Source organism: Cryptomeria japonica, chromosome 10 (genome assembly GCF_030272615.1).
Source record: "Cryptomeria japonica chromosome 10, Sugi_1.0, whole genome shotgun sequence".
NCBI lineage: Eukaryota > Viridiplantae > Streptophyta > Pinopsida > Cupressales > Cupressaceae > Cryptomeria > Cryptomeria japonica.
The window spans coordinates 605238662-605258926 of NC_081414.1; the positions used below are offsets into that span (position 1 = coordinate 605238662).

General features: G+C 36.3%; 1 protein-coding gene across 4 annotated transcripts in view; it reads left to right on the forward strand.

Annotated features, from left to right (window-relative positions):
* Positions 1-20017, forward strand: part of LOC131039319 (beta-1,3-galactosyltransferase GALT1) — a 49747-nt gene extending 29730 nt beyond the window's left edge. For 2 of the 4 annotated variants that reach the window (XM_057972028.2, XM_057972027.2), the window contains exons 3-8: positions 1073-1308; positions 1434-1715; positions 18118-18246; positions 18383-18562; positions 18705-18812; positions 18987-19497. In XM_057972028.2, coding sequence (XP_057828011.2) covers positions 1073-1308; positions 1434-1715; positions 18118-18246; positions 18383-18562; positions 18705-18812; positions 18987-19196 — 1145 coding nt within the window. In that variant the 3' untranslated portion in view covers positions 19197-19497. Of the gene's footprint in view, positions 1-1072; positions 1309-1433; positions 1716-18117; positions 18247-18382; positions 18563-18704; positions 18813-18986; positions 19498-19550 lie in introns of those variants that run through there. The other 2 variants (XR_009359183.1, XR_009359184.1) reach the window with 2 other exon arrangements.
* The last annotated feature ends 248 nt before the right edge of the window (positions 20018-20265 follow it).

Below are 20265 nucleotides of genomic sequence, written 5' to 3' on the forward strand. Positions count from 1 at the left end.
AGCCCACTGCAAAGGCGTCTTCTTCAGGGTGGAGATCAACAGAAAGGGACAAGGTAGAAAGTGAATCCATAGAAGAGGCTTTGAGAGAATATCATTGACTTTTTTGATAATCTCTTGAAAATGGTGCAATCTCCTCCTTATCTTACAACGTTGGTTGTATTTGGCTGCTCTACATTATAAAGTCATTGTTAATGCTATGTAATGCTGTTAGCCTGTTACACATTCTTTTATTTTGGGTTCTCTCATTTTCTGTTTTATGGGATGCTTATTCATTCTCTAACCTTGTAAAGTATAATTATGGCTTTTTGGAAAAGCTGACATCTCTGTTAAAATAATTTATGTTTTATCAAACAGAATGTACTATTGTCAATATGTAGTGTGTCCCAATTATTTTTTATTACATTCCTTATAGTCTTATGGAATTTGAATATAATATTTTGTATTGCCTTGGAACTATTATTAAAAGGCATTTTATAATTCTTAAAGATAATCTTAAATAAAGACTTTGTTTTCTGTGAAATAGATAGTGACTTCTGCTGTGAAGAACATCTTTAAATTGAAATATATTTTAACTCTAAACCAGGTACTAGCCATTCTGTTTGTGCTAAAAGTAAACTTTCACATTAATATTTATCATTCCCATTATTCCCACAGTAGGCCTGTAATAGCTTCCACTTGGTTTTGGACTGAAACTACCTTCTAGGGATTTGATGGTGGAATCTCTTTGTAGAAGCACAAAAGCTTCACCTGATGTAACACCTCTTTCCTTACTTGGGCAATAGACACCGGTTAGAGAAATTACAAGCATGGTATCAATGTTGTCTATTTCTTAGAAGGAATTATAATTTTACATCCAAATTCCAATGAAAAATGGGTAAATTGGACTCTAAATGGTACATATTCAAAAATTAGATAGAGCTGTACTTCTATAGAATAGGATGCATGGAATAGTTCTACAAGTTTAACCTATATTTATCTCTAGGCTTGTTTATAACCAGAAAGAAAGAACTTAACTAATGAGCTAAGCACCTCATACATAGCATTTACCATATAGCGAAATGTTGTCTGGCAGTGGATGATTTGGATAAATGCAGTGAACGAGTGGGAAAACCGGCTAACAGAAAATATGTCAATGGCAATCACACTGGAATTGACAAACAGCTGAGCATTATAAGAAAGGGTGCTAAACAACGTATCTATTTTCCTTTTACGGAAAGATATCCATTTGCAGCAACTATATGGGTGGGCCAGGATGGTTTCCATATGACTGTTAATGGGAAACATATTACATCATTTGAATACCGTGAGGTGAACATAAGTAGATAGCTAAATCATCTGCTTTATATGATGTTTCACATGAATGAAATAGGGCTCTTAATTTATTTTCCTCTTTATTGATATGTTTGAATTCTACCTTTGCTTTTATTGTGCAGAGTCTTGAACCATGGTTGGTCAGTGGGGTACGCTTTGCAGGAGATCTGCAACTCCTTTCTGTATTGGCAAGTGGATTGCCTATGTCTGAAGATCATGATAATGTCTTTGACTTGGACTCACTTAAGGCACGCCCTTTTGCTCCTCAGGAGAAGCTTACCCTGCTTATAGGAGTTTTTTCTACAGGGAACAATTTTAATCGCAGAATGGCAATTCGGAGATCTTGGATGCAGTATGATGCTATTAAATCTGGAGTTGTAGCAGTGCGTTTTTTTGTTGGGATGGTAAATTTACATAAGATTACTTGCTTTGTCTTTATTTTCTTAGAATGAATTAAAAATGTCAATTGGTTCAAATTTTAGTTTCAATTTTAACTTGGATCATTTAGAAGAAATATTTTTCTTGAACTCATTTTATTTTTGAACCTCAGCTCGATATCCTGTAATCGGTTTAAATTTTAGGACTCTCATATGGTGGGTATATAAAAAACTGTAAAATAGAGTTCTCAATTATGTTGTACATGTTTATTTTGATTTCGAATTTGATGTGCTAACTATAAGGAAGACCTAAACCTGGTGCTTATCATTCATCCAACTACTCTGGCTTCCTTTTTAAACCATCTTTTATATGGTTCTACATATCAAATAATGGGAGCAATAGACCTCAGTCAATAACGATAGAGAGAAATGCAATAGGAAACCCTGGCCCCACTGTATATAACTTCAAGAAATTAATAAAAATCCCTCAAATTAGAACATCCAGGCTTCACATTTTTATCTAGCTGTTACAATGTTTTCTTCACTGGTTGGCACGATGACTGTAAAAAGGGTAGCAACTGCACACAAGGCATCTCTTCTTGGCTGCATCTCCAACTCTCTTATTCATCCATTCATTATTCTAAACCATGTGCTTGTTGGACTGCAGTACAAACAAAATTTCTTCTTTCTATGCTTTCTTTTCACTGCCGCAAACTGAAATGTAAGTCTGTAACCATCTCCACAGACCTATGCCTCCACAGATGTCATCAAACACTAATTAAAAAAACATGCATAAGAATAATCTTCAAATGTACTGTTAACATAATGGTCGTTAATCCATATCAGCGACAACCTGTCCAATGCATGAGCTACAATCGCTGGCACTTCCCATTCTAGAGGCAATAGAATTTCAAGTGTGGAACTTCTTATCTTCTTAGGCACAAAGATGTAATTGCTCTAATACCATATTGAAATGGTAGAACATAAAAAATACTGGAAAAGCTAAATCATTATTGCCCAGAAATACAAAGGTATATTGATTTTAATCGGATGTTCAATATAATGCATCATGGCTTTTTAAAGCCAAATATAATCCCGTGCTTACTTATTTATGCGAATATAACTTCCCAACTAACCTAACTACTTGTTTTATTCACTAATAATAAAACTAACATTATCTATTTATAAATTGAGGGATTTGATGTTACAGTGGCTAATGGGTTTACTAGTCTATGCAATAGAAAGATTCAATAGATGGAGTTGTCTATTGGAGGGCATACGATGTGATATGATTTCTATGTGATTGGCATTGGTGAGATGGATTTGGTCTTGGGAGTAGAATGGTTGCGTTAACTTGGAGAATACACACAAAATTATTAGAACTTGATGGGAAGGAGGTATTCTTTTGTGGCCTTTCTAGTGAGGGTCCCATTGTTGTTTTAGGTAAGGGGGTGGAGAGGACTTTCGTAGGGATCAAGTAGCTTGGGTAGCGAAGTGTTCGATTACAAATACAAGTCCATCCAAGGATGAGAGGTCTTATCATGTTGACATTCAATCCATCTTGGATAAACAAAGCAAGGTGTCTAGTGAAATTTGTCCAATTTTACCACCAGATAGGGGCTTTCAGCATGTGATTGAGCTTGAGGAAGGAGTGAAACCCATCATCACTACTCATTATCCTCACCTTTGTTGATAGTGATGTACAATTTTGTTTCTTGCTCAACCATGAAATTAGTCTGCTGCCAAGAAAAAATGCTCCATCGGTGTTGCTTTTTTTGTCATCTACATCTCTTGCCCAATTTGCATATGTGTATGCACATAAATCAAAATTTTCATCTTTAGGATACCATAAGCCAAGATTTGTTGTGCCTTGTAGGTACCGGAAAATCCTTTTTCTTATTGATTCATGATTTTCTTTAGGATTACTTTGAAATCTTGAAACAATACATACTGCATTCATAATATCAAGTCTTGTTTGTGTCAAATACAGTAAACCTCCTATCATAGATTTGTATCTTGTCGGACTAACAAGTGCTGATTCATCCTTCAATGATAGTTTATCAGTTGTAGTCATAGGTGTACTTACCGGTTTAGAGTTTTCCATGCCAAATTTCTTGAGTAATTCCTTCAAGTACTTTGATTGATTTATGAATATACCTTTATCAGTATGTGAAATCTACAATCCTAAAAAGAATTTTATCTTTCCAATCATAGACATTTCAAATTCTTCCTGTATCTTATTAGAAAAGTCTTTACACAATCCATCTTCTCCTCCAAAAACGATATAATCAACAAAAACTTCAATAACCAAGATGTCATCATTAGTCACTTTGTAATATAAGTTGTTGTCAGCATTACCTTTAGTGTAACCAAGCTTCAAAAGATATTTGTCCAATCTAGCATACCAAGCTCTAGGAGTTTGCTTCAATCCATATAAAGCTTGCCTTAACTTGCAAACCATATCTTTGTCATCTGTCAAAGAAAATCCATCAGGTTGTTCAATGTAAACTTCTTCTTCAAGATCACCATTCAGAAATGCACATTTAACATCCATTTGATATACTTTATAGTTCTTGTGTGCTGCAAAAGCTAAGAATAATTTGACTGCCTCAATTCTAGCTACTGGTGCAAAGGTTTCATTATAATCAATTCCTTCTTTCTGTGAATATCCCTTACACACTAATCTTGCTTTGTTTCTGATTACCTTAGCATCTTCATTCAGTTTATTTCTGAATACCCATTTAGTTCCAATTACATTTTTGTTTTTAGGTCGGGGAACCAATGTCCATGTGTTATTCTTTTCAATTTGTTCCAATTCATCTTCCATAGCTTTAATCCAATGTTTATCTTCACATGCCTCATTAATAGTTGCTGGTTCAATTTGAGAAATTAGACATACCTCTTCATTTGCCAGTCTTCCTCTAGTCATAACTCCTTGATACTTATTACCAATTATCTGACTTTTAGAGTGATTCAATCTTACATACTTGGGTGTATTCACTTGCTGCTATTCTTCAGTCACTATGGAATTCTCAGATGATGTCAGTGTGACTGGATCAACATTCTGTACCGGTGTACTTATTGTAGGTTCATTTGTGATTATCTCAACTGCCAGTTCAAAGTCTATAGACCTTCTAAACTGTTCATCAATCTTCACATTTGCATTTTCAATGATTTTCTTTAATCTCTTGTTAAAACATCTATATGCCTCGCTTTTTAGATGAATAACCAAGAAATATTCCTTCATCACTTCTAGGATCAAATTTGCCAATATAATCATCTCTCCTAATATAACACTTGCTTCCAAATATTCTAAAATATTTAAGAGTAGGAGTATTATCAAACCATAGTTCATGAGGGGTCTTACCGGTTTCACCTTCGATGTGAACATAGTTGAATGTATAAACAGCTGTATTGACTACTTCTCTCCAATACACATGAGGTAGGTTTGCTTCTGATATCATGCTTCTAGCTGCATCCAAAATAGTTTTGTTCTTCCTTTCCACAACTCCATTTTGCTGGGGTGTCCGAGGTGCTGATAATTGTCTTCTGATTCCATTCACTTCACAAAATGTATTAAATTCCTTAGATGTGAATTCACCTCTTTGATCTGATCTCAAACATTTTATTTCTTACCGGTTTCATTCTCTACCATCACCTTGAATAGTTTGAATTTCCCAAAAGCCTCTGATTTCTCCCTGAGAAAAGTAACCCAACACATTCTAGAATAATCATCAATGATTAGCATAAAATATCTATCTCCTTGTAAACTTCTAGTTCTTGTTGGACCACATAAATCAGTATGAATTAAGTCAAGAACATTATTGGATTTTTCTGGAATACTCCTAAAAGTTGCTCTAACTTGCTTTCCAAATTGACATTCCTTACATACTGGATTGTGAGGTTTAACAATCTTAGGTAAATCCCTTACTGCCTTAATTGTACTGATTTTCATAATGCAATCAAAATTTACATGACAAAGTCTCTTATGCCATAACCAACTTTCATCAATATGTGCAATCAAGCATGTCTTCTCATTGTTATTCAAATGAAAGATATTACCTCTAGTCTGATCACCGGTTGCAATTTCCAAACCAATTCTATTCATGATTTTGCATTTACCATTCTTGAATTGTAACTGAAATCCATTTTCAACTAATTGACCAACACTCAAAAGATTATGCTTCAAACCTTCAACATAGTAAACATTATCAATATTGTGCTTACCATCAAAAGATATAGTGTCTTTTCCTCTGATCAAACAAGATTTGTCATCTCCAAATCTTACTAGACCTCCAGTGTATTCCTGAAAGGTTAAGATATTGTATTTGGCTCATAAGATTAGTGCTCAAGGGGTAGCGTGGGTGAGAAGAAGATTAAGGGTATAACTGAATGGCCTAGATCTAAGATGTTGTCACATTTGAGAGGATTTGTGAGACTTTGTAGCTACTATAGGAGGTTTCCCAAGAGGTTTTTATAGGTTGCAACCCCATTGACAGATTTGATGAAAAAGGGAGCTTTCGCATGGGCACTTGATCTTCGCTTTTGACAAGCTCAAGGAGCCAATGAGTTCATGTCTTGTTTTGGCTATTCTAGTTTTTTCACTTCCTTTAGTTTTAGAATGTGATTCTTTAGGAGAGGCAATTGGAGAAATGTTGATGCAAAATAGACACCATTTAGCATTTGAGAGTAGGAAGCTCCAAGAAACATAGAGGAGCTTCTTTGCTTATTTCTTTATGACAAAGAGATGTTAGCCATCATGCATGCACTATCAAAATTTCAGATGACTTGGTTTGTAGGAAGTTTCTGGTGAAAATGCATCATAATAGCCTAAAGTTCTTCCTGAATTAGAAGGATTTTAATGTAGGCAACAAAAATGGGTAAGCAAGCTACAACCTTATATTTTTTATGTTGAATATGTTAAGGGAAAGAATAATGTGGTAGATGAACCTTATTTATGCTCAATGACTGATATATCTATTGATTGGAAAGTTTCTATAATAGCAGAATATGCTAAGATTACATTTGTTGTTGACATTTTGGACGAGAATTTATAAGATGACAGTTAGAAAGTAGCTGATGAGACCACTTTTGATAAATACCAGGTGTATCTTGTACCAAAATCAAAGGTGAAGGAGAAAATTTTGAGTGCATGTCATGACACATCGATTGCTAGCCATCTAGGGTACTACAAGATATACAAGTAGATAAGGGAGCATTTTCATGGAAAGGGCTCAAAAATAATGTGTTGAGGCATGTTAGGGAGTGTCTGGCTTGTCAACAAAACAAAATAGAGCATGTATTTCCATCTGGTTTGTTGTAGCCCCTACCTATTCCAAATGAGAAATATGAGAGTATCTCCATGGATTTCATCACAAGACTCCCAAAGGTCCAAGACTCACTAAATGTGCAAATTTCCATGCTATATCTTTAGAGTACATGGACTCATAAGTGGCTGGCCTTTTTTTAAGAGATATTATCAGACTTTATGGGCTGCCAAGGAACATTGTAAGTGACAGGGACAACAAATTTATCAACTTCTTTTGGCAAGAACTTTTTTATTGACAAGTACGAAATTGACCCCAAGCACTAGCTATCATCCTCAAATTGATGGACAAATGGAAATAGTGAATGAAGGGATAGAGGGTCACTTCAAAAACTGTGTTATATGGAAGCAAACAACATGGGTCAAGTGGTTGCACCTTGGGGAATATTACTACAATTCTACTCATCACGTGTCTATAGGTATGGCTTCTTTTAAGACACTCTATCGTTATGATTCTATTTCATTCATGGATTTAATTATTTCAAATAGAAGAGAACCGGGGGATAGAGATTTGATTCAACAAAGCTTAGAAATGTGAATGCACTCAAAGAATACCTACAATAGCCCCAAAACTAGCAAAATTTGTATGCTACTCACCACTGAATTGAAAGGGTTTTGAGGTGGGAGACATGGTATTCTTGAGGCTAGAAGTCTCAAGACAATATTTCCTCAAGGGAAGTGGTGTTGAAAAGCCAAATCCATGATTTATGGACCTTATAAAATCATAAGGAGGATTGGTGAGGTTGCATATGAGTTGGAACTTCTAGAGCAATAGGATTCATAACATTTTCCATGTGTTATACCTTAAAAAGGCCCATGGACAACAAGGCACCCCATTAGAGCTACCCCCACTTGATGATGAAGGGAAATTGATTTTAGAGTCCAAGACAATCGTAGATGTAAGAGTAAAGAAACTAAGAAACAAGGTTATTCTAGAATATTTGGTGAAATGGAAAAAATTACCTATAGAGGATGCTACTTGAGAAGGGGTGGAAATCTTCAATCACCCAAATCTAAAATTGCTTGAGGACAAGCAAAATTTGAGAGGTAGGCATTGTCATGTCCTTCCCAAATCTCCCTTTTGAGACTTAGCATAATAAAAATAAAAAGCGTTTATCAACATTCTATTTATATTAGATTATTAATAAAATAAAATATTCATTATTTACAAAATAATAATATTAATTTGTTTTAAAAAAATTGCATTTGAATTTATAAGTCCTCCAAGTTAGTGCCTTAATGGATTTGAAAAGGAAAGGATTTTGGCGGTGCTAACATCATCTCAATGGGTTTAAAGGAGTATCCTTTTCCTCATTTTTGAGCAACATATCATTTATACTTCCATTGATCAAATTTGTAATTTTCAATTAGGAAATTCTGGAACCCTCTAGACTTCCCTCTAATCTTCCCTGTGAGGCATTGAACAGAAAAAGTAACCCATTCCCTTGGCACCTTCTCTCAAAAGTCATAGGTTAGATTGGTTTGGATAATTTCTATTGTTTCAGGCTAATACATTTCTTGATTTTATCATCAACAGCAAGCTGACAATATTTCTAATTAACTTTTGAACGAACCATCATATCTTGGGGAGGTTATAGAGGTCTATTTTCTGCCCTGAGCATTCAAAAAAGTGTATTACTCAAAGGGAAAAGAACAGTGAGATCACTCACCATGTACCAGGTGCATGAATAATAAATTTGATTCAGATTTTGAACTTTTTATACTTCTAATCTATTATGGGTGTTTCCTATGTGTTAATTCATTGCAAACAATAATATTATGTTATTTCATTTTCTCTTCAAACTGAGTGTGTGGTTATTGTGGATGAGGAAAATATAAATTCAAAAACATGAACAAACATAAATTTGAACACAAAAAGAAATTATACCTTCTCTATGATTGAGCTAAAGTGATGTACCCAACTCACCCGATTTTCTCTTTTGATTGTAGATATGTGGATTTCTCTCCAAGCAGCATACTAATATGGATTTCAAGGAGATTAGAGCATGGTAGAAGTATGAATGCAAGTCATGATCAAATGAAGGGAGAAGGCTCCAATTTATAGAATTTGAAATGGAGTAATGGAGGGCAAAGATTTAAAGTGGCATGGAGGGCTAAGATTGAAGGAGAGGAGATGAGTTGGATTGAAGGCTTAACCTTGTGACAAATGTCACAAGGTGGGGGCATTGGGAATAATACTTGTCATAGGGAAGAGAGTGAGGTGTGCTCACACATGTGAGCACATCTTGGGAAGAACAAGGCGATGACAAGTGTAAGCAAAAGTGGCAAAAATGGAAGAGGTGTTTGAGTGGAAAGATGACAAATAGAGAAAAGAGGAAAGTGTTTTGGGAAGAGTTTTCTCACACATGTGAGAGCATGTTGACATGTATTTTGTACACTATCAAACACAGAATAAAATACCTAAGGGTACCTTATCCTCTCTTGAATAAAGCCTCTGAATGCTGAAGATATCGTGAAAAGGATCAATCAGGGTGACTTCAAGGTTCTTTATTGTAGGATCTCTACGTGTGGATAAACTCTCTGTGGTATGATGTGATTTTGCTGGAATCACAAGGGGACTTACACTTCAATGACCTAAACGTCTGATTTGCTTTGAATATTGCTGGAACACAGAATTTTACTAACTTAGATTTGAAAAAAAGGGAAAAAGGACGAGGGCGAGGAAAGGATCTAATTCTGATACGAAGAATGTAAGAGCAATGAATGATCTTTGATGAAATTCTAACTAAGTCTTGTTTTGACATCCCAGGACCATCTCCACAAGGTTGGTGCGATCTTCGAAGGAAAGCTTTATGATGTTCAAATCATCACTGCAGGCATAGACACCATCAGGCCGATGCATATCAATGAAGAAGCGACAATTGAAGTTAAGCTTAAGCTGAATGATTCCAGTTGACTACACAAGGCAAGTCTGCAATCAACAAACTGCTAGTAGTATGGATATACGAATTTCACCATCAATCAAACACATTTCTTCCACCCATCTAATAACATGAAATCAAATATGAGAAGTATAGAGACCATGCAAATTGTCGAATCGACCCATAAATTTCACCATTTCTTCAATGAAGTTACAAGTCTTTTACAACAACATCTTGGCAACAATCTTTGCCTTCTCTCTCTACTCTACTCTAATTGCTATTCTATCAACTCGCTAATCACCTTCTAACTACTCTCTATTCACTAACTTCTTTCTCTTAGCCTTTACAAATGAAATGTCAGGGCTTATATAGTGCCCTCAATACAATTCGATGGCTTAGATCAATTCGAGATCAATGGCCAAGATTTTACAATGAAAACCCTAATTAGGGTTTATTACAAAAAATTTAATGTTGACCAATGAAATAATTGTATTGCTTGGACACATGTCCTCTCTGAAAAATTCCACCAATGAATAGTCGGGGTAGGTACATCGAAGTTTGTGCCACCTTCCATGAGTAAGGTACATTGAATTTGGACATGCTAAGGTGGACCAATCCAACTGGAGGAGTGATGACTGGGATGCCAACTCATCTGACACTTGGTTGATGCCGATTTGATGTTGCTGAGAAGCTAGCTTTAATTGACTCTTCTGAAACTATCTGCTTCTTCAACGAACCCTTGCTCTGACTTATTCTATCCTTGATGTGCAAGATGATGATGTACCTTGCCTTGAAATGCTGGATTGGAAGAAGTTATTCCTGATGATGCCGGATCGAAGAAGGCCATCCTTGTCGATGCTCGACTGGAGGAGGTCGCCCTTATCCTTGCTTAATCTTCTCGGAGGAGACCGTCCTTGATTTGGCTTGATTTTTCAACTCCGGGATCTCCATTTGATGCCTACACAAAATATTAAAGTTAGTCTTTTGAGCATCAAACCTCAAAGCATGAAATTTAAGACCTTTCAAAGGTAAAACTTAAGATATTAACTTGAAAAAAGTCATGATAATTCAAGAATTATACATTTTCAAATTAATCATGAATGGAAATTGGATTTTCAAGACTTAGATTTTACAAAATTGCAATGGGATCATAATAAGTCTTGAATGAGATCTTCAAAAAAGTAATTCTTCATACCTTCCCTTGAGTACTTAAGTACAAAACCTTGAAAAATGAAGGAAGAAGACCGGATTTTGTTGGGCAAGATTTATAGTCCTCCCTTGGATGAAATACGCCTCCTTTAGCCTTCAAAAGAGCTTCACCTTCCACTAGCTTCTCCAAAATCTGGAAATTCACCTTCAAACTTGCTTAATTTCACCTTCAATCTTCTGGATTTCGCTCCTCAAAATATGCTCTTCAAGTTTGCATGAGAGATAATGCAAGAATGATTTGAATTTGCTAAAGAACCTCTCCCATTATATAGAGCGCTCACCTTCTTCAACCATGAGGCCGACCTAGCAAATAAGCCTTAAAATAAAATATAAAAAACACTAAGAAGGCCAACTTGATAAATAAAGACAAAATAATGCCTTGTGCGCTCAACCTTTAATCTTTTAATTATTTAAATTAATTTTAATACCTCTAAGATGTTTATTTTGATTATTTCAAGGTACAAAATTAATTTATTAAATTGAAATGCCTTTAATTTAATGCGAATTTGATTCAATATCTCCAAAGGCCTCAAAGTTAGCAAATTTGGTGAATTTTTTAAGAATATCATGCTCAAATAATGTAAAAATGAAGGATATCACTAATTTCGCCCTGGACCCTTGGCAAGGGTCAGGAGCGATTTTTCAATCTAGACCTTGCATACCTCCCTTTTTTGGCCCAAAACTTCATCTAGACATTTAAATGGCATTTTTAACTGAAGTCTTGGATTTGATTTCATTTGATCACTAGGAGGAAAGTGGCATTAGGACTTTTTCGGCCTGGACCCTCAGAGAGGGTCAGGAGCGATTTTTCAATTTTTCTCTTAATCCTTCATTGTTTAATTGTCAATTCTCCTTGTGGGGTAAGCAATGATCTCCTTTACTCGTTCCATGCATGCTTGATTTGCTTTTGCAATGCAAAATAGGGGCTTCAAAGATTTTCGCTCTGGGCCTCCAGTGAGGGTCAGGAGCGACTTTTGCAATTTAGGCTAGGATCATCAAGTTTTGGAGGTAAATCCTTGTTCATCACGTTTTGGAGGACCTTTCCACCTTAGCACAACCTTGCCTTAGCGCAATCTTGAAGGGAAGTTGTTGGTTTTGCAAATTTCGCCCTGGGCCTTCAGTGAGGGTCAGGAGATTTTGAGTCTTTTGCACAAATTCTTGATCACTTCAACTTCAAATTACCCTCAAGGCGTAGAATATCATTCTTCACTCCCTTTTGAGTCTTGGTAACAAAATACCATCTCGAAATACAAGGGAAGTGAGAACTCTTGGAAATTTCGCCCTGGACCCTTGGAGAGGGTCAAGAGCGATTTTCCCTATTGTCATCAAAATTTGCACTCTCAGCATCTCAATTCCACTTCAAGGCATTTCAAACACCGTTTCTAACTTGTGCCTAGGCTTAGCTTTGCTCAATTTTGGAGAAAAAGGTTGGATATTAGGTTTTTCGCCCTGGGCCCTCAGAGAGGGTAGGAGCGATTTTGCAAATTCAAGCTTATCCATCTTTTGTTAGCCCTCCAAATTATCTTCGACGGGCAAAACACACCCTTCCTCATTCATTTCAATCATAAAATTGCTTTGTCCTTGCAAGAAAATTGTGCCTTTGAAATTTTCGCTCTGGGCCTTCAGAGAGGGTCAGGAGCGATTTTCTCTTTGTTGCCCAAAATTCACCATTTTTCAAACTTTCAAACTTTCAAATGCATCCAGTAACGTCCAATCTTCTCTCTGGGAAACCTTGCACAAAACAAGTTAGCCAAAATTAGCGAGAAATAAACTTGAACAACATTTTCGCCCTGGACCCTCAACAAGGGTCAAGAGCGAAATTTACAATCTAGGCTAAATTGCTCAATCTTTTAGTTTCAAACCACTTCACAGGGCAAGGTAAGATCATTTTCAAGGCCAGGAACAAGGTTTCAAATTCAAGCGAGTTGGCATATGATGTCTACAATGAATTTCGCTCTGGACCCTCAAGAAGGGTCAGGAGCGAGATTCGCTTTGGACCTTCAGGAAGGGTCAGGAGCGAGTCTTGACTTTTTTGAACTCTCCGACAGGATAATTTTATGGAATATAACATTTTATACTTTAAGTTATATTCCATATATACTTTCAGGATGTTTGAGAGTGGTTTCAGACCTCCAGGAGTTATATTGCAAAATCTAGTTTTCGGAGGTTTTTTAGTTTCCAGACTTAGTCAAATTTCAGGATTAGGACATTCCAGACTTAGCCAAATTTCAGGATCAGGACTTTCAGACTTAGCCAAATTTCAGGACCAGGACATTCTAGACTTCGTCACTCACCAACTTGACCTAACTCAAGCAGAACCTGCTTTCCAGGTGATCCCCTTGGCGACACCCAAAATGCAAAGGCTAACAAACAAAACCCTAAAAGACCAAGAAAACAAACCCTAAAAAGCAAAAAGCAGGGGTCCCCATTTGCAATGGGGCGATGTGTGAAAATGTCACAATAGAGCACCAAATAAAATATTTGGTCAAAAGATAACTTGGAAGTCGGAAAATGATATGTGCATGCAAGCATTTATGAAGGCTTGGAGGACACATGTCATACGACTACAAGTTTGGGGATTTGGGAGAATTAAAAATTAGAGGAAATGTTAATGAAGTTAGGAATTAAGGTATTAGTTAATTAATCAAGGAATTAATTAACTAACCAAGATTAGAGGAATTTTGGAGTTTTGGCTAAGGTTGAGTTTAATTAATTCTGAAATTAATTATAAAAGAGGAAATAATAATTAATTCACTGTAATTTAATTAATTATTACCAGTGTTACTCGGAAACACGTTTCCACCCTCAAGGCACACGTTTCGGGAACAAAAACAGTTTCAGGCATGGGGGACGTTCGAAAATGTTTCCAAGCCATCCCCAATCAAGCAAAATTTTCGGAAACAGTATTAGAAATGCGGAAACGACCAACTATGTAGTCGAAGACTGTTGATCGTCACCCGAATGGCTAGGGAGGACCAAGCCGTCCCCCGACTGTCCTAGGGACGGATAATCGTTTCCGGCGGCAAGAGGGATAAAAATGATTTTTTTATAAAATGTTTTTTTAATATTAAAATGGTAAACCTAAATATGGATATCTAAAGCGATTCCATTATGATTAGACTTATCCAAGTGAACTCAGTGAAGTGATTCTATCTCGAAGGGAAGTAGCTAGTCACAATTTTTTCGACCGAGCTAGGCAAATCATAGACGTTGATCCGGCCCAGAGGACACTACCAGCTAGTGAATGCCCTGATGCCTAGCATATGCTCAAAGCATTCTCCCCTAGTATTTGTGTTCGGGAATGACTTCTCTACACAGTCTTAGCTTGAGACCGTCGGTTTATCGCTCAAGCCCCACCAGATGGTACTCCATTTACTTGCATCGTTGAGCATTGAGGATTTGTGTTTTATTTCACGTTTTAGTCCAATGCCTAGGATTCAATGATTTTAGAATCTAGATTTTGATTTATAAATGTTATTATGTTGCTATGATGAATGTTACTATGTTACAATATTATATAAAATTATAAATATATAATTCATGAATATATTTAAAATTTCAGATATATATATATATATATATACAGCTGTCCCCTGCCGTCCCTTGCTTCGGGAAAAAAAAACATCCCTTCCCCTCGTCCTCCCATCCCGTAAACTCAGTGTAACATAGATTATTAGACTAAATAAGATATAATTAATTAAATAATAATAAATAATTTATTTAATAAGAGTGGTCAATTTCAAACATCTACAGTTATGTAAGCTCTAACAATTTAGGGCAACTTAAAAAAACCTAGGGTAATTACAAAATAATCAGTGAGATGGAGACACCATTGAAATTAGGATAATTGAGTAAATAAGGGTAAAGCTATATTATATATAAATTTGCTACAGAAAAATGTGGGTACAATGATAGGGATGTAGTCCTTGTTCTTATATTGAATATTCCTAGTAACTATGAACATAGATGTTACAAAATTTTGAGTGGGAATATGAGATCTTGAAATGTTGATGAAGGAATCCTTTGGAATATGCACTTAGGAAAGAGTTCATTGCATGGTTAAAGGTATTATCTATTCTTTATCACTAACTCATATTCATATAACTACAATGTTTCTTAAGATTTCTAGGATTGGGGAATGGGAAGGGGGGATGTGTTTTTAGGACAACAGATATTTTCCAATTTTTTGATAGTGTTCATGTGACATTAAGATGCCCCCAAATTCAAGGAGAAATAGCATATGCCCAAATGCTATTTTTGTTAGTTAGCACTTGGAAATGATTGGAGTATGTTTTGTGACTTTTTTCCAAGATGTATAAGATACCTATCAAAGCCTAGGGATGCTTCCCCATGGAATGTGGAAGTGGCTATCCAGCCCTTAGGATGCACCAACATATAAGTTATGGTGTATGAGGGTAACTTATGCATTGGTGCATCCTAGGGTCTCGATAGTCATTTCCATGGAATGTTGTTTAATACAAGCTTGAAATGTATGGGCAAGTGCATAATCACCATGTGTATCCATCCATCTAACATTAAATTACATCATTGGCTCAAAATCATTCTGAGTCTTCCTATTGGTGCATATTGGACTTCAATTTGTAAGTTTTTGACTTTGAGTGTGATGCAATCCGTATAGGCCAGATGATATATACGCTTTACAGCTAAAAGTTTTTCACCACTCAATCATCGCTAACGATACTCAGTATTGCATTTTAATAGGTCTTGGGTCCATTGTTATTCTATAAATTAAATAAAAGAGTTATCATATTCAAAATATACTTTGAAGTCACTTACCATCCTTCTGTTACCTACACACATTTGTAAGACCACAACATCTTCTCTCTCTTTTTGTATTCTTTACAAACTACAAAGAGACTGTTTCTTATAGTTATTCTTCATTAGAAATTTTATTTCAGGCAATCGCTGCTGTCTCAAGATGTAAGATATGACTTAATTGATTCCTTCGTTAATTGTGTGCTTGAACACAGTTTGTAATAACTGGAGTATGGTAGAATTTGTTTTTGTAGTGCTAAGGACGAACCATGATTGCATTCTCACTATGTTATTTTCTTGGAACTGGTTGTAGTTGATGCTACACATCAGGTTGACCTAGTATGGCAACTCTTCACTGGCTATTTTTGCTAGGTTCATGGGTTAGGTTTCTTCTCCCTTTAATTACTAAAGCCAAAAATATTACAGAGCAAAATGGTTTAAAGCTTAATATAATTGAGCCCTCTAGCAAACCACAGACTAGCAAGAAATTCAACACCAAATGTAGAAAGGAAACAAAAGCAAGGAAGCTGTCTCAAAAAAGAGGTAACAAAATTGCAGAGGAACTAATGGGACTGCAACTAAAAGAAGAAGCAAACAACCATCTGTGAAATAGAGTGGGCAGAGCAAGCATCCCACTATATGGGAAACCAAAAACTGTGAAAATATGCTAAAAGTCACTGGAAACCACATTTCCTATGCCGAGGGCTGGCAGTGACTTGGATTGGTATCATCACCTCTGCCAAAAGCACTGTCAAGGTGGAGCTTGGTCATCAGGAACAGGGCTTCTTGAGCTTCTCTGAGCTTGACTTCCTCTTTCTGTGCTGCTGTTCAACCTCTTCTGCATTTTGCAAATCCAGCCAAGGGATTACTAGTGCTGCTGGGAGAAGGCAGAGAAAGCAAGGGGACAAGAGGAGACATAGAGGGCCGAATATCTTTCATAAATTGAGAAATCTCTTGTTATGGCAAGCTCCACTTGCCAGGACAACTTTTGGGCCTTAAGAATGGGTTTTGGGTCCTCTAGAACCATAGTAACAATTCCTTGTGTTTTTTAATTATACATGACAAAGGAAAGTTGGGCTTCCTCACTGAATATTGCTGTTGAGATGCCAGTAGAGAAAGGATTAAAGCTCTGTGCAGGAGCACTTGCTGTTTATTCCTCATCTCCAAACATGTTATGTAGGAAGTAGAGGACATTGCCATCGTAAACATGATGCCCCCCACATGTCCCTTGTAAGTCACATTCAAGAAGCATGCATCCTAACATGCAAAGAAACACAAGATACCAAAGAGAGCAGAAGAATAGATTGGAGAGAAATGGTCAATCCAATATTGTGGTGCTTCCATGTGAAATGTGCATGGATTCCTAAGTTCATAATGCCAATAAACACTTTAAAGAATGATGAGTCCTTGCCTAGATAAGTGTGCTGGTAGAATGGTGAAAATATGAGCTGCGTCCAAGAAAAGATTCCCTACTCTTTACTTTGATGAGAGCAAGTGGTGAGAAAGATGGCCCATGATTTTGATGTCCAAGTTCGCAAGTCAGTCTGCTGTGTGATGCTTTCTCTTAAGTGTGAGTCCAATAAAGAAACTCAAAACAGGATGCAAGGAAAGTGCCCGCCTCTAGGATGGAGTTAAGCTTTTAACTGCATGGGGCCTTCTAACATGGCACGAAACACATCTGGCAATTCCTGTTCAATTCCAAGGCATTTTATCTTTAGAGACACTATAAATTTGACACATTCAGCCAAACCCACTGCTTCCTGTTATTGATATTGTGCTAAGCTTGATTAAGCCTGTAAACAAAAGCTGAGGGAGTAGTGTAGAATGCCACCTACTCATGCCAGACTCAGGTTACCCCTGTAGAGGCTTCATAAAAATTATGCTTGACTAGGTGCAAATTTGGGATGAATTCACGAATTCATCTCTCATGTTAACCTTAATAACATTTCCCCCATTGGGAAACTCTTAACCAATTTTTGTTATTGATTTATTTGAAGATTTCTAATCGTTTTGGTAGCTATTCTTTAAAAGTCACATGTCAAAAGCAACTCATGGAGGTTTTAGCCTACTTAAGAAGTAAATCATTTGATGGTTAAAATTATGATCTGTTTTTTATTATTCAGTTTTAAGTGAAGCAATCAAGAGGAGTTTAGTCTTGCTTGTCTCTTATTGACATTTTGGTTTTGTAGAGAGAAAAAACAATGAAAGCTAACATTGCTTTCATTACTGCTTACAGGACAAGAACAAGAGGGTCAATGAAGAGCTGTGGAAAGAAGCACGGACATACGGGGATATTCAGCTTGTCCCTTTTGTCGACTACTACAATCTGATTACATTAAAGACCATTGCTATCTGCACTTATGGGGTAGGGTCACGCTTAGGAGGTTTAGTGGTTTTTGTAACACCGAACTGTCATTGTTATAGTTTGAGAAATATAAGATTATGGTGGTGTTATATATTTTGAATTTCTGTTAATTGAAATATGCTTTCTGAACCAGCAGATCAAAGTTGTATCTGCACAGTATATAATGAAAACAGATGATGATACATTTGTGCGAGTAGATGCAGTCCTCTCAGCCGTCACTAATACAGGCACCAAAAAGGGTCTTTTGTATGGTTTAATGTCATTTGAATCTCATCCACATAGGAGTCAAGATAGTAAATGGTACATAAGCCGAGAGGTACAATGAAGCATTTTATTTTCAATTTGAAATTTTAAAGCTGGAATTAATTCCCCAGTAAAAAACATTATGATTTTGTATAACCTGTTTGATGGTTACCTTGTGTAAAATTATCATAACATGATTTCCCATTTAAATTCAGGAATATTCTCAGGATTCCTATCCTCCATGGGCTCATGGCCCAGGTTATATTATTTCAAAAGACATAGCCGAATTTGTCATCCGAGGTCATCAAGAGAAGCATCTCAAGGTCCGTCCTTTATTCTTTTGGTAGTCATTTTCTATGACATTCGACACTGAAATATTTTTATGAAAGGCATTGAATTCTTGTCTAGCTGCTTTTGTTAAAATTCGGTGCTGGAATTTCAGCTTGCGTAGACAGCTATTTTACAGTTATCCAAATAAGACATTGTTGGTTTTGCAGCTTTTCAAGCTGGAAGATGTTGCTATGGGCATTTGGATCGAGGAGTACAAAAAAAGTGGGCAAGACATTCATTACATTAATGATGATAAGTTTTTTAACATGGGCTGTGAACGAGACTACATAATTGCACACTACCAAGGACCTGCGAAAATGATATGCCTTTGGCGAAAGCTACGGCAGGGATCTGGTCCTGTTTGTTGTAATTTGTAAATGATATCTTGTGCTTGATTGTATATTAAACCCTGCTTTTGAAAGTCTTCTGGACAAGAAGACGCTAGAGCTGTTCAAGATTCCTTCCACACTAACAAAAGAAGTAACATACCGGAACAACATCTGTGCATATTGAGTAGAGTCATGCACCCATCCAATCATAATGAGCTGGCTTAGCATGCTGCAGATGGAGTGATCAGCATTGAATGTAATACTTCCTATTCTTCCTCGAAGACATTTTGAAAGTAAAATTTTGAACACAATATATTTCCAATTTTATTCTTTCTATTTGAGGTGCTCATTTACAAGGCTTCTCTTATTCTCATGGCAATTGTTCCATTTCTTAATGTGCAGAATACATTTTTATATTGGATTTAGCATAAAAATATAGAGAATACACAGCAGTATCAACAAGAATCAGCAGACCAGTGGTATAGCCAAGCTATTACAGCCCATAGAGGTTCAACTACCGCAGCCCAATGAGGTGCTTTCGCAGAGACATTGAACTAAAAACAAGATAAACAGCAGTGTACGGCTCAGAAGATACCATGAATAAGACCAGCATTACAGCATCCACGGCTAATCTACGTAGTCCCAAAATCTGAATACAAAAAACTGATGAGAAAAACAAAGAGCAACCGTGGGCCAGTAGAGATATGCCACACATAAAGAATGAATACACCTATAATGGGCTTTTTCAGCCCTAATCTAGCATAGATCATGATCTTATTAAAAGTCTTTAGGCCTTGTATGGCAAGCAAGAAGATTCATGTCAAATAAATGGAAGCCTTCAAGAAACAAAAAGTTTCTCTTTTATTCTAGTTATTATTTTATTTCATTCTTCATAGCTGACTGGTGGGATGGGTAAAGCTAATGAAAGCTCTCCTTAATCGGGTGTTCTAAGTCTTGCAACTTAAAACTTTGATTACAATTCGAGGAAATCAATAGCATAACTGCGTAAAATGGGTCAAATAACTCTTGTACTATAATGATAGTGTCGAGGGTGGTGGTGTAATAAAAAGGGCATATTTTTGCCTTTTTTTCATTATACAGGGGTTTTGGCCTTGTC